We start from the raw sequence: 27,814 nt of genomic DNA, 5'->3' as shown, positions 1-27,814 counted from the left end.
TCTGAACTATAATCAAATTATAAATTGTTGTCAACAGTTGCAGGGAAGAAAAATGACACCTCGGAATCCCATATTATCATGCCTTATTGCTCCTTTTATAAACCAAAGTCATTTGGTTTGGGTCATTTGGGAAAAGATGGGTGTGTTTTAAGAGCACCCAAGAACTCGCTTAAACTTTCACTGTTTAAAACCCAATTGAGAATTTAGTTCATTCTGACTCTTGGCTCAAAAAAAGATTCCAGTAGTTTTGAGAGGGAAACAGCTTGCCACGTGGGTAAGATGACTGTTCTATAAGACGGAGGATTGGATAAGAGCCAGTGAGGAATGCATAGAGAGGAAAAGAGAATAAAAGAAAAACAATAAGAAGGAAGAGTGAGTGGGCTGCCTGGGTGGCTCAGTGGTTAAGCGTCTGCCTTCGGCTCAAGTCATGATCCCAGGGTCCAGGGATCGAGGCCCACATCGGGCTCCCTGCTCAGCGGGAAGCCTGCTTCTCCCTCTCCCGCTCCCCCTGCTTGTGTTCCCTCTCTTGCTGTCTCTCTCTCTGTGTCAAATAAATAAATAAAATCTTAAAAAAAAAAAAAAAAGGAAAGAAGGGTGAGTGAAGGTAAATGGAGTAGATGAAAGAAATATCATCAAAACATAGGTCGGAAGATTTCTGTTTCAAAGAACCATTCATCTTCTCTCCCCCATAAAGTTCCCATTAAAGATTTTTAAGAACTACAATTTAATAAATTTTCTAATCACGAAGCTTAGAAGCTCCACAGCTCAGCAGGGCTACTATCAATACACAAACAAACAGAAAATGACAAGTGCTGGTGGGGACACAGAGACTTTGGGACCTGTGTGCACCGCAGGTGGGGATGTGACATGTCACAGCAGCTGTGGGAAACAGTGTGATGCTTCCTTGAAAAATTAAAAATAGAATTACTGTATGATCCAGGAGTTCCTCTTCTGGGTGTACCCCAAATAACTGAAAGCCGAGACTCAAAGGGATATTTGTACACCCATGTTCACAGCAACATATTCCCAGAAGGTGGAAGCAACTCAAGTGGCCATCGACAGATGAGTGGATAAACAAAATGTGGTGCATCTACATATATGCAATGGAATAGATATATACAGTGGAATATTATTCAGCTTTAAAAAGGAAGGCAATTCCGACCCATGCTCCAACATAGATGAAGCTCGAGGGCATTGTGTCAAGTGACATAAGCTAGTCACAAAAAGACACAAATATAGCAGTATGATTCCACCTATATGAGTAATCAAATTCAGAGAGAGAAAGTAAAATGGTGGTTGCCAGAGGCTAGGAGGAGGACACAATGGGGAGTAGTGTTTAGTGGGTACAGAATTTCAGTTTTGCAAGATTAGAAGAGTTCTGGAGATGGATGGTGGTGATGGTTGCATAACAGTGTGAATGTGCTTAACACTTCCAAACTGTATGCTTAAAAATGTTTAGGATTTTATGTAAATTTATGTTATGTGTATACTAACACCATTTTTTTTTTTAAAGCCCAGAGCCCAAGAGTCATGTTCTTTTCCTGGAGTCCAGCATCCTACCCTGCCCAATCTCCATGCATTGCCCTGGAATGCAGCAGGTAACACCTGGGACCTTGTTGGAAATGTGTACCATGGGTCCCACCTCAGATCTCTTGAATCAGAAACTCTGGGCCCTAGAATTAGTCTTAGCAATCCTACCAGGTGATTCTAACATCCCTCAAGTCCGAAAACCACTGCACTAGGGTAATTGAAGTAGAGCTAGAAGGGAGATGTTTTGAGATTCAGAATATGTTTTGAAGATCGAGAAATTATGATTTTGTGGGGGACTGGATACAGAGTAGAGAGGGAGAAGAATCAGGAGGTAAAGATTAAATGGATACCTGTTGGATGAATGAACATTTTTAAAAACTGCCCTTAATTTGTCTTTGTTTTACTAGAGTCAGAAAGGGGCGGGGGGAAGCATGCTTTCTTAAAACATCAGGCTGGAGAACAGGAAATAGGCCAGGATGGTTGACCTATAATCTTTAGAAATCCATGCAAGATAGGTTTTACCCAAATGTGTACTTACCTACACAAATGGCAATTATGTAGCAGGTGAATGGTGGAGTCATAAAGCTTACCGGCTGTAAAGTCACACACAACACCTGCCCCTCCCCCCTCAGCCCCCCACCCCCACCCACCCCAGAGCTGTGAACACACCTCTCTTCTTTCCTTTTGTACTGATGTCAGAGGGAGGAATGATGGGACTCAAACCTGGGATTTTCTGGGATAGGGGACTTTCAGTTTTAAAACTGGGACACTCCTGGGCAAGTCAGATGGTTGATCACCCTGCTTATGACACAGACTCATAGAATTTTCAAATTTAAGGGAAGCAGAGTTCATCTGGTCTATTGTTTGACACTTGGGCTGCAGATTGGAATTACCTGGAGAGCTTAAAAAATACATGATTGCTGGGCTTCACAGTGGACCAATTAAAATCAGTATCTCAGGGGCGCCTGGCTGGCTCAGTCAGTAGAGCATGAGACTTTGATCTCGGGGTTGTGAGTTCAAGCCCCACGTTGGGTGTAGAGATTAATGAAAAATAAAATAAAATCAGCATCTCTGGATGCCATTCCCAGGCATCAGTATTTTTAAAAGCTCCCCAAGGGAGCACTGAGAACTGATCTAATCCAACTTTTGTTTACTGGATAGATGAGGAATCCAACGCCGCTAAAAGTTATTTATCCAAGGTCACACAATTAATTAGTAGCAAAACTCAGGGTTCCTGACTCTTATGCCAGTGATCTTTCCACACACCACAATCCTTTTATAGAAAATTAGTGATTAATTACTGGTAACCAAGCCCTTTGCCCAGTGCTGTGAGGGCAACTCACGCACACACACCACCTGTCTGGCTCTCAATAAAACAGAACTTTGAGCTTCCAGATGGGTGCACTCACGGCTGAAATCCAAGACTCTCTTTTCTTGCTCCCTTCCAACTTCCTTCTCTACCGCCTGCTCTCTTCCTAAGTCCCTCTGATTCCTGAGAGACACAGCTCGGATTCCTTGCCCCGGGCATCCTCTTTGCTCTTGTTTACTGATTTGGCCTCAACTGTTTTGACCCCAACACCCTCTCACTTCACGTTCTGGCAGCCCCTGCGTGCATGTGTGGTGGGCACCCAGGATCACTCACCTGGGTCCAGAAGCCCGCCCTGGCAACAGCCTGCTTGAGCAGCACTCCCACCAGGAGGGGCTAAGATGAAGCTCCCTTAATCACAGAGCTTATTCTGTAGAACAAGCTAAATCCACAGCAGCCTGCAATGCAAACCCTCCTCCGTATTTGCCAGGGGAGGGGTGAGCCTGGCTGCCTGACCACTGGCCATCTAACACTAAACAAGCACCACTGCTGAAGATGAGTCCAGAATGAAATTAAACGCCTCTCAAAGGTTAGGGTTGGAAACCCAAACCTCAGGCTTGGCAATTCAGAGGAGGAATGGCTGGACTGTGTCCCTGACCAAGAAAAAGTGCTGAAAATGATGGTGGCGAGTTGACCATAGTGAAGGAAGACTCCATCATTCACATAGGAGGCAGCCAAGTCTCGGAAAAGGAACAAATGAAGAATGAAATTGAAAGTGCTGAAATAAATTTCTAGGCTCAAGATGGAGCCGCTCCCACCCAGGAGCCACAGCGGCAAACGGAGACCTGGATGACTTTGGGGTCCCTACAAATGCTCTGCGTGGCCAGGCATGCCACGGACCCAGCCAGCTGGTCCCCACACGCCCAACCACCTGTGGGCCTCCTCCTCACCCCAACAAGACGGCCAGGCCGATATTTCCTATTTGTCTCATCCTTGATCTTTTTTCTTTACCCAATAAAACTTCCTACCTTCTGCCCCATTTTGCTCCGACAGGAGACTGTCCACTTCGTGAAATGTGACATTGAGTGTGTGTCACCCAAAGTGTCTTCTTTAATCCTCTTTGTAAGAGAAGAACAGGAGCAGCCCCTCTTCCGCCTGAGCCCTCCCTGGACCTGGGCAGTCCTCCTGGGGAGGAGGGGGGCGGGGACCCTGGGACCTCCTGGGGATGCCCCCCACCCCCCCGCCCTGGGCACCCCGAGGCCCTCCTCCCCGCGGGGTGGTCTCATGTGGTTGGGCCCACTGTCATCGAGTGTTTCCTCCGAGTCCTTGTGGCGGCTTAACTTAGAAGACCATGCAAGTCGGTGGTCTGCGGCAGTAAACCCTGGCTTCTCTTCAAAACCACGTGGGCCCCATTCCAGACCCCCGGATCGAGAATTCCTGGGGAAAGCATCCAGGAATGTATGTTTCTCAGAAGCACAAATAGGTCTGGGAAACGCTGCTGTGCGGGGGAAGTTTAGAGATGGTTTCTCGGTTCAAGCCGTCCTTCCCACAGCGACCGCCAAGGTTCCCGGTGGTGGGCGCTCCCAGCGCGGCTGCGCCTGAACCCTCCCGTGCACCGCCCCCTCCCCCCCCAACCCCCTCCCCCGCTCAGGGGAGGCCCTCAGCTCATTCCAGCCGTTCCTGGCGGCCTGCACCCCCTGCTCGAGAGCTGTGTGACGATGCGTGGAGCTGTTAGACCAACAACCCACTGCATTCTGGTGCTTAGGTTAGGATTTAGGCAGCCCGCTTTTATTTTAGTTTATTTGTTAAATTTAAATTTTAAGGAACGAATATCTAAAGCACACGTCCTTTAAAAGGGAGCCCGTCGGCCTAAGCCTGCAGTATGCCCCACTGTCCACCAGGGGGCCCCCAAGTCCCGTACCGCACCTCTGGCGTCGCTAAGTCCTTTCTCCGGGTCCTAGTCGCCACTAACGTCAAACCTGGGGAAATGCAAAGCATTCCCCGCAGCCCCTTGGCTCCTGGCTTGAGCGCAGGAAATAATTTGACACGTATTTAAAAGCCGTGAATTTCAAATCTCTGCAGATAATGAGCAATGTTCCTATTGGGAGGATGTCACGTAAGTGAGCAGTGCAAAGAAAGGAAAAGGGTTGAAACTCTTTGTATTAAAGGGCTGTCCCTCCCAGGCTCTTTGAATTTAATAAGTTTGAAACCCAAAGAACTATCTTTAGAGTGAAAAGTGAGCCATGAAAGGATGGGAGATTATTTGGGAGGGCAGTGAGACTTTCGAAGTCATATACTATGAAATTCTAGACCTTTGACTCCTATGACTACCAACACCCCGCCCGAATCCCTCCCACAAAACCTCCCACTGGTGGTAAGAAGAGTATTTGAAGTTCTAGTAATGCTGGCTAGATGGAAAGGCAGACAGGCAGCAACAGGGATGCCTGAGGTAAGACCTGGGGAGGGGCCCAAAGAAGAGAGTGTGATGAATAACTGGGGAAAGTCAGAGGGATGAACCTGCAAAGGCAGGGTGTGTGTTCTCTCCATGCCCATTTCTCTATATACAGTCTGGTTAATGGGTATCTTAGTAAGTGGCATGGTACATGATTCTGACCCTGCTTCTACCATCACCCCGCTCTGTGCCTCAGGACCATGACTCCACCTCTTTGGGCTTCCCTTTCTTTGCTTGTAAAATGATGTTGGTGTCCAGGAGTTCACTGTCACATAGCAAAACTTTTCACAGCTAAAAGACAGTTCCCTAGGACTTCTTTTTCTCTAATTGAAACTCCTTGCTCTTTAACCATTTCTCACAAGGCCTACTTTATAGACCCTGGGTCTCTTGACTCCCCTAGATGAGCTTTATTAAAGCATGTAGCTCTCAGTGAAATGGTTCGAGGTGCCTCTGGCAAGGTAGAGCTGCTGCTCTGGACACCATTCTTATGGCAACCAAGAGGCTGTCTGTATTATATAATTGCAATAAAAGCAATTCATTAATGAATACCGCAATATGTGTTTCTAAGTGTTCAAAAATCTTTTTGGAGAAATGGACATATTTTGTCCCAATTCACACAAATGTCATTCAAAGCTATCCTACCTTGTCGGTATGGGCTCAGCATCCCAGTTTTTTGAGGTTGCTCTGGATCTTGATTCTGTCACAACAGTAGATGACAAGGTTGTATAGTTTAGTATTGCAAGGGACCTTGGCAATCAAGTTGATCCTCTCATTTTTGTGTTATTTGCAAATCTGACAGAATATTTTCCATGTCTTTAAGAAAGCACTTAAAGATGTTCAATGTGTCAGAGCCATGTTACCACAAGGGAAAATGTCACTAGAGACCTTCTTCTAGGTTGGCATCCACTTGTTAATCAACACCCTGTCTGTGGTTGCTCAACTAGCTCTGAATCCACTTAACTATACTCTGGAACCATCTACAATTCTCCCTTTTGTCTTCCTACAAGTCATGAAATCATTTCTAAAAGTTTCTTTTTCTCCTCAAAGTTGATGTTAACACATTCTCCTTTTTAATGTATCAAGTTTTATATTACAAATAGTAACAGTCCTGCTGAAGGTTGTGGGGGGGCGGGGTGTGTGTGTGTGTGTGTGTGTGTGTAGACCAAGATCTTGATGGTGGTTAGATTAGGAAGATGAATCATAAGTGTTTTTAAAATTTATGGTTAGGGGCACCTGGGTGGCTCAGTTGGTTAAGCGACTGCCTTCGGCTCAGGTCATGATCCCAGAGTCCTGGGATCGAGTCCCACGTCGGGCTCCCTGCTCAACAGGGAGTTTGCTTCTCCCTCTGACCCTCCCCCCTCTCATGTTCACTCTCTCTCTAATAAATAAATAAAATTTTTTAAAAAAAATAAAATTTGTAGTTAGGATTATACTACTTTCACAATTTAAAAAAAATACTGATCAGAGGCACCTGGCTCAGTTGGTAGAGCACACAACTCTTGATCTCAGGGTTGTAAGTTCAAGCCCCACATTGGGTGTAGAGATTACTTAAAGAAATAACATCTTTAAAAATAATAAATAAATAAATAATAAAAAATACTGATTGTAACGTTTTCCAAATCTTCAGTTGAAAGCACATCTGCTTTCTCTCATCTTCAGTTTTGGTTTTGTGACTCTCATAAGTATGTGTCTGGAGCGCATTCCAGAGCCTCAGAATGAGCGAGCTCACTTTTCACACGGAGCACATTTGGTCAGTGATGGATGAGCAGAGGTTTTGTTTGGGGTCTTAGAATGCAAACTTATCCTCCATGGATAATGGAGACCTCTGATTATTTCTGCTTTGATAGACCCAACACCATAGCCCAGGCAGCTGCCCAGCTCATGTTTATTATTGGTTATAGAATGGGCGAGGGAACATGGGCACATTGGTTCAAAACAGGATGATTTTTTGAGGTAAGGACTTGTGTTTTGTTCTCTGTATGTCTTATTTCTACATTTTCCAAGAAAGGAGCTGGGCTCCGGGCTCCTTGAGTTTACAGGGACCCAAAACAGAAGCTGCTTAAAGACAACTTCTCTACCTGTTCATCTGATGTCCGCTGACACTGAAAGTCTAAACTCACTGAAGAGATCATTCGAGGCTTCCAGACTGCGACGGAGACCAGGTGAGTGGCTTTTCAGGGAGAAAAGCGCTGCAAGGAGAGATAGGTGAGAACTTTGCAAAAGTGCAGAAGGAGCCAGAGGCTGGCTGGTCCCTCCAGCAGCCAGAACCATGCTACAAGGGTGACACCCAGTAGAGGTGGCCATCCTCAGGAGGCAATGGCCCTGTGGACACTCAGAAAGGGGGGCATTCTCTCACCCAGACTTCCAGTCCTCGCAGAATCCTGGGCATTCAACCAAGCAAAGGGTAGCACAAGTGCCACTTCCAAAGGACCCTGTGGGCTGGCCACTGCTCCGTCTGCTGTGGTCAAGATGGACTGGAGCCTGCAGGGCCTGCCCTGTATTGTGGGCACCACAGAAGCCTTCCCAGGTCTTGTGCTACCCCAGGCAGGAGGATTGAGACTGATTTTTCTGCTTGCTCTGTGGAACGGCAAGCTTCATTTTATTTGAGTTATTGAAATAAAGAAAGGTGATACATCCTGCACCTCTGGGTTAGTGGTTAATTTATTCCTGATACAGTTGTAAATTCACAGCAGGCCCAGAACACGATTCAGATGCATAGGAAATCAATGTCTGATTGTTTCCTTCCTCCTTTCTTCCAAGCAACACTCTTAAGCATTTCACGTGATAGGCACAGGAGAGAAAGTGGAGTTACAGAGATAAAAGAACAGAGCCCCATCCTTGGGGGTTCTCAGAGAGGATCAGAGAGGTGGGCATGAGGAGGGGACAGAGTCCCGCCTCCTCAGCCAGGGCTGTTTTGATTATATATTGGTAACTTATTGAGCAGTGCCTGGTGTTTGAAAATTGTTAGTGGCACATAGTGGGAGCCTAATAAGATAACATCAAGCGAATTTTAAATTGGATTAAGACAGTGTTAAAAGGGGGAGGAGGGTCAGTAATGTATCCTCCAGACTGAGAAGGCACTTTAGTACTGAAAAACAAAACACCATTTACACAGAGTTTTGTTCAGTGTTGCTTACTGACGGACAATCAGAGGGGCGAATGGACCAACCATCCAGGGCACTACACAGTAATTCTCCACCCCTACTCTCGGCCTATTCTCTGCAGCTATCCAGACCTTAATCCCCAGATTTTATGGAGTGAAGGGCAGGGCGTGTGTGGTCACAGGATAGTTATCTAAGATGGCACCACCTGCGCCCCAGATGGAGGACCAAAGATGGAGTCAGTGTGGTCCAGGTGGAGTTCCTCAGTGCCCTGGAGCATGTCGCTCCAGCGCTCAGTCCCCATCCATGTGCCTGTTCCCACCTGGCCCTCTCCTGTATCCAGCCTTCACTTACACTCGTTCATTCATTAGATTTGCATTTATGAGGAACACGCACTGACCTCGATGAAAATCTGATCCACTGTGAAGAAGGTGAATCAGAGCAAGGGTGGCATTATCAGATCTCCACCCGGGAGAAAAATACCACAGGGCATTCAGAAGTTGTCTATCCTTTCCCTTCTGTCCTGCATCTCTTTGTGAGAGAGCAAATTAATAAGTCAGGAGTTAGGACCCAGAGCTATGTTTTCAACTTACACAATCTGACAGCTGAGTGGAAATCAATGAAGTGTAGTTGAAGAAACATCACACTGATGTGAGGTGGTTTGAGACTCTCTTATCCCACTTCAGGTGTCTACTCTCCCCTTGGGTTCCGCTTCGGATTTTGAACCACTGCATTTTCTTTTCAAAACCTCCCTTTCTGATGGAAATACTGTACTGTTTAAAAGGAAGGGGTTATCTTTCCTACACTGACAGCATGAGACTGGCAGGCTTTCTCCTCGTGTTCATCGTCCTTGGTGTCACTCCTTCAGGTAAGCTCAAGTTAAAGTAAATTAAAACTTCATCATTGTAGAATGATTAAAGCAAGGGAGGCAGAAATATGGTGTTGATAATGTTAGAATTATAAAATGTATAGGTATCTTTAAGGATAACCTCTAGGATGTGGCTGTAATGAGTAATTCTAGGAAATCTGCATGTTGCTAAAGAAATCATACCTATGGATTCCATCAGATTTATGCCGTTGTCTTCCTTTTGAATCATGAACTTGGTAGGAAGATATAAAAGGAGGAAAAATGTTACTGAATGCACTGAATGCTTCTCAGAATCGTTAAAATATTTGGCACAGAAATTTACTCTGTCAACATTTTTATATCATGTCTACTAATAATCATTATATCTGTGTGTAGGTACTTAATTGTATCCAATATATTCTATAGACTTATATACAAACTTTAATAAATTTGTGTGTAGGTATATTTAATGTGTTTGTATATCACAATTAAACAAAAATAGACATTACATGTCTATGAACATGTGTGAGTTTTCTGTGACTGTTATCCATGTGAAATTTGGAGAATTCTTAATAAAGAGGGCAAAAAAAGGAGAGAGGGAGAGAGAGATGGACAGACAGCCAAAAGAGAAATGGAAAGAGGGAGAAAATAACTGCAAAGTTTAGGGGGAAATGGTCATTTGCACCTGCCAGCTCTCTGGGTTTGGGAAACACTTCATTTTTTATGTAACTTAAGAACACAAAGCCCTTCCCATCACAGTGGAAACCATTAGAGCCAGGGGCCAGCTGGCTGTCCCATTAGCAGTTTGCATTTATTTCTCAGTAGGAATTTTGCCATGTTTGACTATTGCTCCTTTCAGATGGGGAACCAGGAGCACCGAGTGAGATTCACCCAAGTCCTGAAATAAATCCTAGATTTAATAAATTCTAGATTTCAAATCTAGGCACACACACCTGAACAGTATCATATCTTTAAAAACGTAGCCTTTCTTCATACTGAGGACTCAAAATGAGTCCTTTCTAAGTACCGAGGGCATCGGACCCACTTTCAAATATCACTAAATTTGATCTCTGGAGTCTGAAATGAAATTTGTCAATCATAAAAATGATAATCAACTTCTGTGTGTTTTAGCATACAATTAATATCCACAAGTCTAATGTTTTTCTGCCTTTATTTACTGTTCCATTTACTATGAAATAATTGATTCTTACCATCTTTTGCCCAGGGAAATCATCTTACTCGCAGGGGTGGTTGCATAAACCCTCTCCATTCACCTGTGTACCCCCTTCCTTGCATAGTAACGGTTACATAAGAAAATTGAGAATGGAAGGGAGCCTGGTACTCATTCTCTATCAAGTAGGGCAAGGGTTTGGGAATGTATACTGTGCTGGGTACATCTGTCACAGATCTATAATAAATCAATAACCTGTAGTCACTCTTGCATTTGTGGACATTTCTAGATCCCTTGGAGTCTATTTCTGTTTGCAGATCTGTACCACCTTTCCTTAAGTTCTTTAACTTTGCTACTCCTTGCAAAGGAAATAGTTTCTTTTTGTTACCCAGAACTACCTTTTCCAAATTACAAGGGGCAACCCCTCATTTTTAGATTTCTGGCTTTGGTGGAGAGGATGATTGTGTCTGGGCATGTGACATTTCTTGTGTTGCAAATTCATGCTTTGTGTGTTTGGGTCTGCTCCCAGAAAAAGGGACTGTATCTTACTCATCTTCCCATCACTCTTACCGCACGATGACATGTATTTACTCATTCAATAAATATTTACTGAGGATCTACTGTATCCTAGGAACGATTCCAACATGGGGGATGCAAGAGGGAGAAAACAAAGTCATTCGAATAAACTCTCACGCTAGGAAGGATCCATCCAATATTTATTATTTATTTCACCCCGAGGGCTAGTTCTGTGTGTTGACAGCAGAGGTAACATATTTGTGGTATGATTTTTTTTTTTTGACGAGGTGGTGATAATGGAAGGACAAAACCAAAATATAACAAAAGGTATCTAAACAAAAAAATGTGTCTCTCTCAACCATGTTTGCTGAGGTTTAGAAGTCTTCAATTACTTCTTTACTCTCTTAGCTAAGGATAAACAATGATGTTGTCTTCAATAAAACCATAAATAAGCATGTGAGTTGTCATTAGTTAAGTCTTATCAGTTATTTATACCTCAGCGTGCATGAACTTGTCAAAATTCTGCAGAAAGTGGGTTTTGATAATTGAGTGAGGAGAGAGCAGAATGTCTGAGAGCCTGAAGAAAGGAAAGGAAACATGGTCAAGAAGAATAAAGAGGCCAGAAGTTCAAGTTGTAGGTTCCAAAGAAAAAATTCTTTGTCTGAAGCTGGTATGGGTACCTCATCCAATCTCTCATGACCCCACTTACAGGGGTTGAGAGAGTCTTAACTCCTCCTGAGTCCTGTCTAATCCCTTCATAGTGTTAGTTACGTTACCTGATGTCTCCTCTGTTACAGTAAATGGCAGCCAGGAGTAAAGTTCTCCAATCAATGGTACATCTTAAACATTACCTCTTTTTTGTGTCTTCAGAATAGCAAATATTGGGCATAATAGATCACATTTTATGGCTGTTCACGGACATGAAATCCTGGAAACATAGGGTGTGTGAGTTGGTAAGGGCTTACCAATCATCCACATTCTATTTTTACTGGGAGAGGTTAAATGCCTTGCTTAATTAAGATCGCCTGGTTTGGAAACAAGACCAGAACTCATGTCTAAATCTGAGTCCAGTGGTTCTCAATGTTAAATAAATATTTGTTGGATTCTCGTTTTAACAATAACGAGTTTGGCAAGAGACTCAGCATCCAGAGCCAAGAGTAGAGTGCCCTCCTACAGCACTTTCCCAGCCTGAGTTCCACATGGAGGAAATTACTAGAATCAGGCAGAGAGCTCTCCGTCTGTCTGATCGCTTGCATGTGCTCTCCCTCTGGTTCTCCCTCTTCTTGTCCTCCACCTGCGGAGTTGCTTATGTAGTCCCAAGAGAAATATTTTGACAAAGAAAAAATAAGACAAAGATTAAGTAGAGAGAGGGAGAGAAGAAAGGGGGGGGATTGGGATTTAGGGGAGCAATGGTGACAAGCTTTAACAGCCAGCACACATCCTCTGGAGATGTGCATTAGACTATGTGTGTGTTGGGGGAGGACGGGGGTTGCAAAGCAGGACTTAATGCAAGGAGATGTGAGGAGACCATGGTCAAGTCTGAAGCAGGATTGCTCCTACTATAAAGCATTGGGTGTCCACCTCCAAGGAGAGTGACCACAGTGCCCAACCAAGAGGTGCCCAGGGCCAAGCTCAACTGCAGCAGAGGGAGACTGAGTAGGATTATGGGACACCATCACCAGTGTTGAGCATCTTCCTATCACCAAACATTATCTGTGACCTGGTTTTAGAATATCATTCTTCCTGGCGATAGATTGCTTTCAACAACAGTGAAGTATTTTTGGTAAATACAATGCTAACAACAACACAGCAACAAAAAAAGCAAAAACAATAAATATGTGTCCATAGACATGAATTGTTGAAAGTTTTTATGTGGCCATAAAGTAAGGAGACCACAGCATAGGGAACAGTCTTTTTGCCTCCTCAATCCTCCATGGATGAGCTGATGGAAAGATCGACAACCTGGGAGTCAGAAAACCACACCCACCACGTATTAGCTGGGTTGACCCTGGGTAAGTCACTCCCTCTCTCTGCACCCCAGGATCTACATCTGTAAAAGGAGGGGCTTAGATCATCTCAGAAGTCCTTTCCAGCTCCACTGCCTTCACTTCTTCATCATTTCACTTGTCCTTCCTCTTTCATGCTGAAATTATTTATGAATACAAATGCTCTCTCATCCCTCCCCATCCAGAAGCTGACTTTGGGAAATGTAAGCACCCACTCAGGGAGTCACTCATCTTCTGACATCAGCTTCCCAACTTGTCCATGTATTGCTGAGATATATCTTAGAATGTCAGTCTTGTCAAATTTGTTTAAAATACAAGTCCATTTGCAAAAATTTGGTTTACACACATTTCAGGAATCCATTTATTCCTTAAAACAGAGACCACTTGTCCTGGAAATCCTGACAACATCTGTGATTCTACACCCTCTGGAGCAGTGAGCCGAGCTCACTCCGCCTCCTTCCCTGTGCATGGAAAGTGCTGTTAGAGCTTCTTTGCATTTGGTTCATTCACCAAACATCATTGAGTATTTACTGAGGCCCTAGCCTCAAAGAATCAACAGTGGGAGCACTTTCCCTTTCTTATCATGTTCTATTTTACAGGAAGGAAAAACCAGAGACATTTCTAGGGCATCTCTGCATCTGTTCCAATAACATCAATGACTTCAGCTTTTATTTGGGGAAGCTGAGACAGGTTGAAGATGTTGAGCAGAAAGCATTGAACCTCTGGCCTTTTTTTTTTTTTTTTTTTTGGTCAGATCTGTTTTGGTCTTTTTTTGGACAGACAGATTTGTGCTGTCTTAGACAGCTCGGGCTGCCATAACAACACACCACAGACTGTGTGACTTACCAGAAATTTATTTTCCCACAATTGTGCAACCTAGAAGTCCATGTTCAAGGTGTCAGCAAGTTCGGTTTCTGGTGAAAACTCTCTTCCTGGCTTGGAAACCGCTGCCTTCCGGCAGTGTCTTCACCTGGCTTTTCCTCATGCCTGCATGGAGAGAGAGCTCTTTCGTGTCTCCTCCACTTCTTCTAAGGACACCAGGCCGATTGGATTAGGGCCCCACACTGATGACTTCATTTAGCCTAAATTATGTCCTTGTAGGTTCTATCACCAAAGATAGTCACACTGGGGGGGGGGGGGAGGGCTTCAACACAGGGATTTGAAGAGACACAAATATTCAGTCCATAACAGCCTGTGCAGATTTACCTTTTTTGTTCCTCGATTCAGACAGCAGCTCACCTTCTGACATTGGCCGAAGTGGGTAAAACATACAAAGGTCCCTGAAAGAACAGATCTGCTTATTTCCCTTTGGAGCCCAGCAAAGAGCAGGGATCCAGCCATTCTCACGGAGGGTGTAGCTTTGAAGGCGGCAAGTGCTGGGGATTGTCAAGGTCATCATTTTAGAAGATCCCTCCCAATGGGCAACTCCACCTTCCTGCAAACTGACAGTCAAATTGTCCTGCCAGGAAAGGAAACTCAAAAGTACAGTTTCTGTTCTCGGGATCCCCCTCTCAAGTCCAGAATTAAAATGGCAGGGTTGGGCGCCTGGGTGGCTCAGTTGGTTAAGCGACTGCCTTCGGCTCAGGTCATGATCCTGGAGTCCCGGGATCGAGTCCCACATCGGGCTCCCTGCTCGGCAGGGAGTCTGCTTCTCCCTCTCCCACTCCCCATTTGTGTTCCCTCTCTCGCTGTGTCTTTCTCTGTCAAATAAATAAATAAAATCTTTAAAAAAAAAAAAAAAAAAAAAAAAAATGGCAGGGTTGTCCAAGCTAAGAAGTCTGTGTGTGTGTGTGTGTGTGTGTGCGTGCACACGCACGCATGTGTTAGTTCAGACATTATGCAGTTGTTCTCAGCCCTCCTGGAGCATCTCCATCCACTGTGAGATGGTGTCATAAGTAATTAGTTCTCACTGGCCTGAACTGGAACACGGGCTGTCGGGGAAGGGCAGAACTCTGGTGCTAGGACTGCGCTCAGATGCGTGTAACGATGGCTCTAACAAAAGAGGGTTGCTTTTCTCACACACCAAAAAATTTGGAGGCAGGCAGGCCTGGGCTGGTTGGGGGTCCTATAGTGCTCTCAGGGACCCAGGCTCCGTCGGTCTTTCTTATGTGTGGAGCTTTCATCAGGCTGCGTGAGGTACCTGTGGGGCCCAATCCCTAGATACCGTGTTCCAGCTCCAGGCCGGAAGGATAGAGAGTGAAGGGCGAAAGAGGAAAGGTGAAAGGTGCAGGTCGGGCCGAGTCTGTCCTCTTCAACAATATTTCCTACAAACGGCACCCACTGGCTTCTGCATGTATCTGAAGGCGCCGATGGATAGGTCACATGGCCGTCCCTAGCTGTGAGGGAGCCTGAGAAGGGAACATTTTAAGCTGGCACCATGCAATCCTGAATAAATTTAGCATCTGTTACCGAAAAAGAAAGGGCAAATGGGCTGTTGAGCAGGGAACCAGCAGTCGTTGCCATGGTGCCCGTGAAACAATATTCTCCTTATGGGAGGGCCGCTCACACAGGGGAAGGCCGAGGGGGCACCGCTGTGGCCTCCCTGCCTCTCTTCTCCCGAGCAACTCAGCTCTGGCCCAAACTCTCCAAACACCACTCAGCAAACAAAACCCAAGTAGCTCACTGCCTTGCTACGCAGGTGTTGGCTCAGGGGCCACGATGTGCCAGACCCCACAGAGCTGGGAGGCGGTGGCCAGGAAGGTTTCTGGGAGCGCCGTTTTCCCAGGGGGCAGACGGACAATAAGCAAAGACACATATAATATGTGCAAGGGCTCCGATGCAGGATAAAGTACCGTCAAGGGGATAAAGTGAGAGGAGGGATGTTTAGACCGCTAACACATACACATATGTCCCTTGCCACAGTGTGTTGTGAATTCGTCATTGTCCATAAAGTGCTGACCTCACGGTGGGAAAATCCCGCGGGAGTGCGAAGCTCTGGGTGAAGCATAGAGTCTGCTTTCAGCCGTGTGTTGTGGGCACGGAGCATGGTTCGAGAACCCTTGTACACTCAAAGCTGCCTTCGCCGCACTAGGCCGTGTAGACTATATGAAGGTTCAGGCTGTAGGATGCTAAACCAGCCATTACGCCTTTCCCATTAATTCGGGTTTCCCTCATGATTCTTCCAGCCGCTGCAGGATTCAGCTCAATAGCTGAAAGTGAAGATGCCCTCCTCAGACACTTATTCCAAGGTTATCAGAAATGGGTTCGCCCTGTATTAAATTCTAATGACACCATAAAAGTATATTTCGGACTGAAAATATCTCAGCTCGTAGATGTGGTGAGTAATCCTTGGCACAAAGCTGAAAAGAACATGCATTTCTTAACCTGTTTGTGAGCCTAAGATTTTATTTTGTTTTCTTTCCGCATGTCTGCCATTTCCATTTTAAAAATAGCTTACTGTGAGAGAAAATCTGCCCCAAGAGGCCAGTGAAATGACCCGAGGAAGGAATGAGAAGTGTCACAGAGTAAATTTTCATTGCAGCACTGTTTGTGTGGGACCTTTGGCTGGGGGGCGGATGTGGTGGCTAGGACAGGCATTGCCCCTGGCAGGTTTGCTGAGCACCAGGACGAGCACCCAGGGAGAAGCAAGGGCTGGAAGAGAAGGCAGAACTGAGCCAAGGGCTCGTCAGTGTCCCCCTGGCTGATTCGGCGTCACCCTGACTGCGGATTGGGTGAGGGCTGCCAAGGGTGCTGGCAGGGAGAGAAGGCAGATGGTGCTGGCACCCCAGTGCTTGGCAACCCCATCACCCTCCTGAATTCCCACAGGACCCCGCAAATTCCCCTGGCCTCACCCATACCTTAGCATTCTCTGCTAATGTTCCTGTTTGGCTCCCACTTCTGCCATGATTGCGATCCCAGGAAATCAGTGAACTTTAACAAGCCCATTCTGCAAAGTCATCCTGCTGTGCTCCACAAAGTTCCAGAACAATCCCCCCATATTGCCCCAATCCCCTGCCCCACCACTGGCACACTCACCCACCCCAGCTAACTCGATGCCCAAGGAATCCTTCTAGAAAATCATGCAAAACCAATCTCTGATTTAGCTAATGTTCATCCTACATTGCCACCTTACCATGCTTTCTGGGCTATGCAATTTTAGATGAATACCACCACAATTAACTGCTACTTGCTTTAATTATTATTTTTTATTTTAAGCAAAATATGTGTAATATTTTAGGATCCCATGCCATTTAACTGTGCTTAAATTGAGAATCCTTTACACTTTGAATGCCTCAAATGTATGTGTCAGAGAGGTCTTTCTGACAAAAGAAAAAAATTGTAAAAGACAACTTCACTTAATTTGAATTTACATCTTCCTAATTGTCACTTTCTTAGGATGAAAAGAATCAGCTGATGACAACAAATGTGTGGCTCAAACAGGTAACTGTCAATCCAAGCATTAGATCTGCTAACCTAATTATTTCCATTGCTTTTCTGTTTAGAAAGACACCCATTTGAAAAACAATTGTTTTACAGAGCATATTGGGTTCCTCGGGGAGATATTTGGGAATGGTTGGGAAGGGTTTATTATTTACTTTTCTTTTGCGGGAGGTGGAGAGCAGCTTCTGGAAGCTCGGAGGCATGCCTGGAGGGGACTCTCTGACACCCAGGCCTGGGTGCTGCTCCTTGGCTACTTGGAGAAAGGGGGGAAAGCTCCAGAGTGCCACTTTCCCCCCACTAGGGTACCACAACTGGAGCAGACAATCATCAATCCTAAATTCTCCCTCATCCCCACTGGTCCTCCGTGGGAGGAATCCGCCCCTAGTGTTTCCCGTTCCTCCCTAGAAAGAGAAAACAGGGAGGACAGAAGGCCTCTCATCATCAGTTTCAGAACAAAGTGAAGCCCAAAACAAATAAGGAATATATGTTTTCCTGGTATAACTAAAAAGGCATTTTGAATGGGTTCAGCTCTCTGCTTAGATGATTGCTTTTAGCTCAACTGGAGCCTGTTTACTAAAACCAAGACATCCGTTCAGAGGAGCTTGTCCTAGAATGTTCAGGAAATAACTATCTTTCAAAGCCCAGTTTTGCATGTGTGATGGAAGGAGAAAATATTGACACTTCTTTGATAGGAGATGAGATTTTGGTCCCCTTGTTTGTTTTTCCTTCTTGTTGTTATCGTCAGCAATTACTTGTTTTCTCCTGAATATCCAGGTATTGCCTAATCTCCCATAGACTTAAAATCTTCCCAATGAGGAATCTTTAATATCTCACTGAATTTTAACATACATACATAATATTTTTGTTTGTTTATATTGAAATAAGTTAATTACTATTCAGGTTCAGGAGACATTGTTCAGTACTGCTAAGGGTTTAAAGGAACAGTGGATCGAGATCATAGGGAGATTCCCCGGGCTTCCTTTCTGTCATATTTGTCAGAGTTACAGAATTATTATCATTTTTACTACCCTCTATTCCTCCGATTCCTTAATTGGTAGGTATGTTAGCAAGTTATGAAATAGATCTGTGTATTATTTTACTTGCAAATAAAGATGTCCAGGAGAAAATAATAAGCTGGTAATGTAGATAGAAAAATACAATTCAAATAAACATATTTTTCTGTATACCCATCTCCTTCCTCAGTGATGTATCCCACTTTTCCAACTTAGAGACAGTGGAATTCAGAAGTATTTTGAGTTAATGAAAATCAGTAAGAAGTGCTGTATTTGAGCTTGCAGGGGAGAGAATAAAAACTTTTCTCTTAAAGTGCAAATGGGTTTAGGAAATTAACAAAAATAAAACAAAAAACCTCTCACTGCTTCACACACACTGCTCCTTGAGATTAAGCTTTTATTAATCTCTCACATAAAACAGTGGTCCGGAGACTCCTGGCCTTTACTATTTGGTACTTTTCACTTTGCCTGAGATTTTGAAAACATGAGGTCATTTCAGTAGAAGTGATCGAGAAGCCACAGCTCCTCAGACCTTAACTACAACTGGGGAAGTGACTTCCAGCAAAGTTGTGCCACCAGAATCACTGTGGCCTGGTGAATGCCTCCAGGTCAAGCCAGAGTCAAAACCGAAACATCTCCAGAACCCAAAACAGAGCAAGAGAAATCCATAGGGATGGGGCAAGCTGATGCTTGGAAAAGCCAGACTGATGCCTTAGGTTCCCATTTTTTAGAAGTAATGAGGATAATAGTAGACTTTTTTTTTTTCATTAAAGTCTGGTCGGCACACAATGTTACTTTAGTTTTCAGGTGTGCAACATGGTGATCTAACAAGTCCGTACCTTATGCTGTGCTCACCACAAGTGTCCCTCCCATCGGTCGCCATACATGCTATTCCAATACCATTGACTACATTCCCTATGCTGTGACTTCTTCATTCCAGAACTGGAAGTCTGTACCTCCTACCTATCTTCACCCATTTTGCCCACCCCCCCTCCAACGTCCCCTCAGGCAACCATCACTTTGTTCTCTTTATCTGGATCTGTTCCTGCCTCTCCGTTTGTTCATTTGTTTTGTTTTTTAGATTCCACATATAAGTGAAATCATATGTTATTTGTCTTTCTCTGTCTGATTTGTCTCACTTAGTGTAATACCCTCTAGGTCCATCCATGTTGTCGCAAATGCCAAGATCTCATTCTTTTTTATGGCTGAGTAATATTCCATTGTATATATATACCACATCTTCTTTATCCATTCATTTATCAATGGATATTTGGGTTCCTTCCATATCTTGGCCCTTGCAAATAATGCTGCAATAAGCATAGGGGTACATGTATCTTTTTAAATTAGAGTTTTCATTTTCTTTAGGGAAATACCCAGCAGTGGTATTACCAATCATATGGTAGCTCTATTTTTAATATTTCAAGGAACCTCCATGCCGTTTTCCACATTGGCTGCATCAGCTTGCATTCCCAGCCACAGCGCACGAGGGTTCCTTTTTCTCCACATCCTCGCCAGCGCTTGTTATTTCTTGTCTTTTTTATATTAGCCAGAGAATAACAGACTTTCATTTGGAAAGGGTTGTCATCTCTCTTCTCTCATTTACATTTCTCAACATTCTGAATTCTCACAGCAGGTATCACACTGCCCCAGGTTACAGAGACAGATGGGCCCAGGAATTCATCTGGCTAGAATCTGGGTTTCCCCAGTTAGGGCCTTCTCTGCCATATCCAGTCTCTGCACTAACCATCAAGCCTTGCTTCTAAAGCACTGGAAGAGCCAAAGTAGGAGAAACGTCTGTACATTTCATAGAACCACAGAGAATGCTATCAAAGCTATTCTGCCCACACAGATTGGATTTGGAGTGCAAATATCATGATAAATATTAGTCAATACATGCTATGTTATGGCACAAACAAGGAGGTGTATGTGCTGCTGAAGCAAGCACAGGACACAAAGACTGTGGAAGCAAAAAAAGAAAGATGATTCTGTTAGCATGGTGGCAGTCAGGGAAGGCTGCATGGAATAGGAGGCGTTTGAGCTCCATCGTATGATGTATATGTATCTTTTTATTTCTTTCTAAGATTTTATTTTTAAATAATCTTTACACCCAACACAGGGCTCAAACCCATAACCCCGAGATCGAGATGATCCATGTTCCACTGACTGAGCCAGCCAGTTGCCCCTAGCTTTTTAAAACTACAAAGCTAAAAGAAAGGCGAAGGGCAAAAGAAAAGAGATGATAAAGGCTAAAAGAAAAGAGATGCTAAAAACAAGATAAAATTGATGTTAAAAACCATGGGTGTTTTATACACATCTCAGTTTTAGAGTAGCTAATAATAACACCTAAGAGTTATTGAGCACGTACTAGGGGTTGAGGTGCTCTGCGTGGGTGTGTCATAGGAATGAACTCAGTTCATTCTCACAGCCACCTTATGAGGTAGGTTCTATTAGGATCCCCACTTTGCAGATGAGAAAACTGAGCGTTGGAGAATTGGAGTGACATGTCCAAGGTTGGGCACTGTTAACTGAAGTTGGGCTCACATGAAGAAATCCTTCTGTTGCCTTGGACAAGGGAGCGGATGGAAGATGTTCAGTGGTCCGCTCAGTGCTGTCCCTGTGGAGACTAGTTCCTTCCTAGTCCTTGTCTTCTAAGGTTTTGGTGCCTCAGCCTCTGGGACATCTGATGGTCTAGAAAGGCATTTAGGAGAGAATGAAGTAAGGATTCACTCCATCTTCCATTCATTCCACAGGGTTTATGGAGAGCCTGCTAAGTATCAGCCACTCTGCTAGATCCCGGGTATATGAAGAGTAAAATACAGCCCTGCCTTCAAGGAGAGGATAGAGTGTCACTTGTGTAGAAAATAATGACTGTCATATGATAAACACCATAAGGAAAATCTGCATGAATACCGTGTCACTATAAAAATGACAATGCGACAGGGAGAAAATCAGGGAATGCTTCCAAGGGAGGGGATATTTAAGTTAGGTCTTACAGGATCAATAGAAGTTCTGCAAGCCAAAAAGGTAGAGAAGTTGTGAAGCCCTGTATACTCTTCCCAATCGCATAACTTCCCAAAGTTCTCATGCCAGAACAAACCTACGGGAAACTCTCCCCAGCCACCCCTGTATGCCTCAGTCAGAATAAAGACGGAAACGATAAACCCCTGTTCTTTTCTGGACACTGGAAAATGCTCCCTGACTCATATCACAGAGAGAATAAAACTCTTCGTACTTAAAACAAAAACATGCTCCATGTAGTTTCCACAACTGAGATGCTTGGTATTTAATTCCAATTCTTCTGTCTTATCCTCTATTTCCATAGTTCCCTTCTGGTATATTTAGACGTTCTTTCTCCATCCTCTTAACCAAAGACCTTTATCAAGCACAAATTTAGTGACATCCTGAGAAAGTCCTCTGTGTGGAGCTATTTTTATTTTATTGATTATATTTTGGAAACTCATTTGTCTTCCTCCTTCCTACTTCCAGAAAGTAATCAAAACCCTATAAATCATAAATAGATTATTAACACTGACTCACTAAAACTACATGAGAAAGTACTTAATGGCTCGCCACTCAGATTCTACTCCATCATATTCAACTGCATCGCAAGCACCTTAAAGGCAAATGGGAAATGAAACCACCTTTTCTTTAGTGATAAAGGGTTGAACCCTTGGCCTAGACGTGATCACTAAGACAACAGATGTCAAAATTACCCACTCAACAAGCATTTACTGAGCACCTACTATGCACCGGGCACTGCGTAAGATGCTGGACCATCGGGTGTAAACACCAATAAGACAGTAAGATTCTGAGTGATCCGGCTTCACTGTAGCTGAGAACACTTTGCTGTCCTACCCCCTTCATTTTCCCAAGGAAAATAAAACTGCCTGAATGTCTGCCAAGGCCAACATCTTAAAGTAGCCTTGTTTCTCCAACAGCTGATTCCCGTTTTAGACCAACAAAAAGTTCAGCAAACATATGCAGGCCTCAGAGGCTAGATCCCTGGCGCTGGTCTCAGAAGGGAAATCAGAAACAAACCTGCCATGGAAGGCTCAGCCTTGCTGTAAAGGTCTGGGGGATCTTCCTGAAGTCTAATTACCTTCCACAACCTGCAAAATGGCACCTGCAAGTCTGTGAATGTATCTCCGACCTTTACTCAACATCTTAGTTTCCTTTCTTCTCCCAGCCACACTCGGACCTTAGCACAGGAGGCCGGGTTGGTGGATGCTGAGTGAGAATTGAGCAGGAATTAGGAGTTAGGAATCAGAACTCCTGCTACGTAAACTTGGGCAAGTCATTTTGCCTCTCGGACTCTCAGTCTCTTCATCTATAAAATAGAGGCGATGCCTAGCTCACAGTGTTAACAGGTGAAATGCGATCATGTGTGTGAATGCAACTGGTACCTTAACTGGCGAGTAGTGGGGACTCAATCAATGTCATTTCCTGCCGCCATCTTTGGAGGCTTTTTCATCCTTAATGACAAATCCCATTTCTTGGCCCTGACAACTCATGGTTATAATGGGAATATGAGACATATCATATGTCATGTTGTTGCCTTTAAGATTAAAATGTATGAACATTAACTTGTTTTAAGAATTTCACACTTGAGGGCACCCGGGTGGCTCAGTCGTTAAGCGTCTGCCTTCGGCTCAGGTCATGATCCCAGGGTCCCGGGATCGAGCCCCACATCGGCCTCCCTGCTCAGTGGGAAGCCTGCTTCTCCCTCTCCCACTCCCCCTGCTTGTGTTCCTCCTCTCACTGTGTCTCCCTCTGTCAAATAAATAAATAAAATCTTAAAAAAAAAAAAAAAAGAATCTCACACTTGAGAGCGCCTGGGTGGCTCAGTCACTTAAGCGTCTGCCCTCAGCTCAGGTCATGATCCTGGGTTCTGGGCTCGAGCCCTGCGTCGGGCTCCCTGCTCAGCAGGGGAGCCTGCTTCTCCCTCCCCTGCTCGTGTACTCTCTCTCTCTCTCCCTCTCAAATAAATAAATAAAATCTTAAAAAAAAAATAAAGAATTTTACACTTGATTTTAAGATAACTGAAGATCCTGGGGATGCCCCAGAGGCTACAAATCAAGGCACTACTTGTTCCTTACTATCTTTTGGTCTTAGAATTAAACTAAGAATAATTAGGAGAATTTTTTTTGTAGTAAAAAAGTCTTTGATTTAGGTTTAAAAGAAATGTTGTTCTGTATAATAGCTAGACATTTAAGAGTGGTATTTCAGATAACGTATGTAAGAAAAGACAATTTTAAGGGAATATATATGATATGGATTTGAAATTGCACTTTTCAGAATTAAGAAACCTATTTTTCCATTTTTTTTTTCTTAGTCACAGATTAACTTTGCTCTTTGGCCCTGACATATCGTATGCTCTCCCATTTCCTGCAATGACACAGCTCTCCACCCTGGAACTGCTTCAAGGTAGAGCTGAGGTTTGTAAAGGGCTTTGAGAATCTTGGCTGGAACATGCTATATGAACACAGGATATTATTTCTAATCTCTTACTTGAAAAAGGGAGAAACAGGAGATTAGTCTCCAGATGCCCCTAGGGTTTCAGGGAGAACAGGAAGTAACCAGAAGATCTCAGAGCTCCTTAGCAAGCTAGAGGATGGGGGCTCTGAATCCTCACCCTGACACTCTGACCTAGCACGCGTTGTCGTCCTGGGGCATGGGGCTCTGTCCACACCGTGATGGACACATATGTTGATAGAAATTCAGGGAACCCCTCTGGACGGACATGTCAGGGAGAACATCTCTGATTCTTCAGGTTTGGTTACAGAAGGACACCTCACAAAGGAGTACAACCGATAAAGGACCATACGGGTGGGGAACTCAGGGTTTCTGACTCTAATTCAGTGCTCTTGTTCTTCTGGGTACTCCAAAGTAAACAATATTCACCAAAAGTCCCACCTACCCCCTTTCTCTTTACTGGTCAGAAATGAAACCTAGGTGACACCTGGGTGACTCAGTCGGTTAAGCATCTGTCTTGGGCTCAGGTCATGGTCCTGGGTCCCGGGAGCCTGCTTCTCCCTCTGCCTGCCATTCCCCCTGCTTGTGCTCTCTCTCTCTCTGTCAAATAAATAAATAAAATCTTAAAACAACAACAACAAAAGGAATGAAACTTCAATCACTTTAGATCTCTTTATGTCCTCCTCAAGGATTCAATGCACCCCTCCTTCATCGTTCACTCATTTCTGCCCCAGCACCTTCCCGAGCCCCCTTCTTCTCCCTACCCTTCATTTCTGCCCCACACCACCACTCACCACTCCTCCCTACCCTTCAGGTCTCCGTTTTTGAAGGTTGTCTCCTCAGAACTACCTTCCCTGTCCACCTTGCTGTTCCCTGCCATTTTACCCAAACTTCACCCCTTTCAGAGCAATGACCACAAGGCGTGCTCATTTGTTTCTCGTTGTCTGAGGCAGCCCCAGGCCAGGAGTACAAGGCAGCAGCGGTGTGCTCCATGTGAGCACAAGCCTTGCGTACTTGTGGAATGCATTATTCCCCCCAAACTGTGAGCCCAAAAAACCACCACCACTCTGTTCTCTCTGGCTGCAGATGTCCATCCTGCAGTTGGAGGCCTGGTGAGCAAGGCAAACCTTTCTGACGCCAAAGTCCCGCACCCTAGGGCTTGCCCTGGTTCCCTTAGAACAGTTTGTAAAACCAGGTATGTGTTGGCTGGGATTTGCAAGAAGGCAGGGGTCCCAGCATCATAGCTGTCCACCTTCTCTGCAGGGTGGAACCGGGCACAGGAAAAGATGGCTATGCCTGGAGCAGAGAAGAAACTGGATCCAGGAAGCAGGCAATTTTGTTTGCAGCAATCTTTCCCTTCCAGATGGAGGAAGTGTGAGATTGGACTCTGTGGCTGAGCTCACCAACGTTGTCCACTCAAGACAGAGCCAGCTCATAACAGCGCAGTTCCAGCCAACCTGCCCGAGTCTGTGTCTGCCCCAGGGCTCACTGCCTGCCTGCCGGCCGGAGAGCTGCTCAAATTCTCCCAGGATCAGCTGAGAACCTTTTAGTTGCACATGACAGAGAACCCAACCCAGACTGGCTTCAGCAAAAATAGAATGTATTGGCTTACACAGCCTGGAAAGTCCAGGGACAAGGCCAGCGTTAAATGCAGCTTGATCCAGGGGCTCAAGCAATATTCCCAGGGACGGTGTTCCCTCTGTGTGTCTCTGGGCTCCTCGTCCTCTGGGTGATCCCATTCTCATCTTAGCCCGCCTCTGGTGGCAGCAAGGTGGCTGTATCAGCTTCAGCCTCAAAGTGCTTCCTGTGTTCAAGTTCAGCAGGAGAGAGAATGGTCAGCCTCTTTTCCAGTGGTTCTAGAAGATTCATGCTATCTCGCTGTTTCCCATTTGTTTACCTGCTATCTCTGAAGATCACAGTGGGCAGGTATGAGGTGCAGCCCCACTTCTGGGGCAGAAGGAAGAGCCAGATCCACCCACAGCTGGTGGGTGACAGTGCAGTAAGGGGGTTCCCCAAGAGGAAACTGGGGTGCTCTTACCAGGAGAAAGGCAGGTGAACTTGAGGCAACAGGCAGTATGTGTCCACTTTATTTCTGAATTCATTTTTCTCCTCTTTCTATAAAGAGCTCTTGACATGCCATGTCCTTCTCCAACGAAGCCTTGCCTAAGTGGAAGTCAGCCAAAGGCTCCTGTTATTAACAGTTCATTTTCATCCCATAATTTCTCTCCCCTTCTTTGTCCATGAACTGGGACACAGTGTAACATGCTTATTGTGTAATTCCTCCACTTTTGGACAGATATTTCACCATTAAGACCAAACAGATTTTCTGTTGTTATTGTCTTCATTTTCTTTTTTTAACAGAGGAAAAGATGGAATAAGCTACTTTTTTAGCCTAAGTACAGTCAGTAAGCCTTATAGCGATCAGCGCTGGAAATATCATTGAGAGCGGAGCCATAGAAAGCCTGATCAAACAGTTGACGTTATGAAGAATTTCAAGCCACAAGTTCTTCCACTGTAAGGTAGCATGGGAAGAGGGGAAAGAGTGCAAGGTGTGGCTTTCAATGTACCATGGCACACCTCCAGGGGGCACCCTTTACATCCTAGTCAATGTGGAAGGCACCTCCTGGAGTTGTGATGCCAGGCATACACAGTCATATGCAGCAGACTTGATCCTGTTTTCTCTGCTGACCAGCTGTGTGGCCTGGGACAAGTCACTTGAACCCTCTGAGCCACAGGTGCCTCATCTAGTATAACACTAATAATAGGTCATTTGTAGGTTATTGAAGAAATTAGCATTAATAAATATAAAGCACTTAAGCCAATGCCTGGCACATCATCAGCACTCAGTAACTTTTATACTTACTATTTTTATCTTATTATCAGCATAGCTACAAAATAGTAGGTTTTTAATGTATGCTACTGTCGTATAAAATAATCAGATAAACATTCCCAAAGAAAAGTATTCCCACTGCTAAGAGAGAAATATATGGGTTGTTTCCTCTCTTGTAATTAACCCAGACTTGCGTTAGATATCTGGTGAATTATTGGAATGTATTTTTTACATCTACACCAACAAATATTGTTTTAAAAATGCTTCAGTAGCAAAAGCACAAAGGTACATGTCACCTATTTCACTGTCCTCATCTTTTCTCAAGGAAACCTCACTGTGTTTTTATTTGAATTCAAACATCAGGAAAATGGTTAGAGCAACACCCTCCTTGCCAGTGCATCCTTATTTTTGAAAGGCAGCAGTCTACGTATTTTTCTGTGTATAAGAAGAAAAAGTATTATATAAAACTGTGATACATCAAGACTATGTGGGGTGGATCCCAAGAATGCAAGGCTGGTTCAACATTTGAAAATCAATCAGTATAGGGGTACCTAGCTGGCTCAGTCGGTAGAGCATGTGACTCTTGATCTCGGGATCTTGAGTTCAAGCCCCATGTTGGGTGTGCAGCCTACTTAAAAAGAAAAAGAAAAAATCAATCAATATAATTCATCTTATTAGGAGATTAAAGAATAATCATGTAATCGTCTCTATAGAAGCTGAAAAGCTTTTTATACAAATCAGGATCCATTCGTGATTAAGAAAAAAAATCTCAGGGAGTCTGGGTGACTCAGTTGTTGAGCGTCCAACTCCTGATTTTGGCTTAGGTCGTGATCTCAGGGTCGTGGGATCCAGACCAGCATAGGGCTCCACACTGGATGGGGAGTCTGCTTGGTATTCTCTCCTTTTCCCTCTCCCTCTGCCCTTCCCCCCGCCCGCCCCGCTCACGCTCTTTCTCTTTTGCTATCTCTCTACCTAAATAAATAAACTAAAAAAAAACAATCTCAGCAAACTAGAAATAAGAAGACACTTCTTTTTTTTTTATTTAAGATCTTATTTATTTATTTGAGGGGGGGACACAAGCAGGGAGAGTGGGAGAGGGAGAAGCAGGCTCCCCGCTGAGCAGGGAGCCCGATGTGGGGCTCGATCCTAGGACCCCGGGTTTGTGACCTGAGCCAAAGGCAGATGCTTAA

The 27,814-nt window shown here is 44.5% G+C and overlaps 1 protein-coding gene across 1 annotated transcript in view; it reads left to right on the top strand.

The window, feature by feature from the left end:
- Positions 1-7,315: 7,315 nt before the first annotated feature.
- The window catches only part of CHRNB3 (cholinergic receptor nicotinic beta 3 subunit), a 28,915-nt gene continuing 8,416 nt past the window's right edge, over positions 7,316-27,814 (top strand). The window contains exons 1-4 of the mRNA XM_045879302.2: positions 7,316-7,450; positions 9,076-9,257; positions 16,055-16,206; positions 17,265-17,309. Of these exons, the coding sequence (XP_045735258.1) occupies positions 9,149-9,257; positions 16,055-16,206; positions 17,265-17,309 (306 nt within the window). The 5' untranslated portion in view covers positions 7,316-7,450; positions 9,076-9,148. The remainder of the gene's footprint in view (positions 7,451-9,075; positions 9,258-16,054; positions 16,207-17,264; positions 17,310-27,814) is intronic.

This window comes from Mirounga angustirostris, unplaced genomic scaffold (assembly GCF_029215605.1).
Source record: "Mirounga angustirostris isolate CCGP_5_RB_7025 unplaced genomic scaffold, mMirAng1.0.hap1 SCAF_2, whole genome shotgun sequence".
Taxonomy (NCBI): Eukaryota; Metazoa; Chordata; class Mammalia; order Carnivora; family Phocidae; genus Mirounga; species Mirounga angustirostris.
Note: the sequence above shows the minus strand (reverse complement) of the source record. Positions and strands in the feature narration are given on the sequence as shown.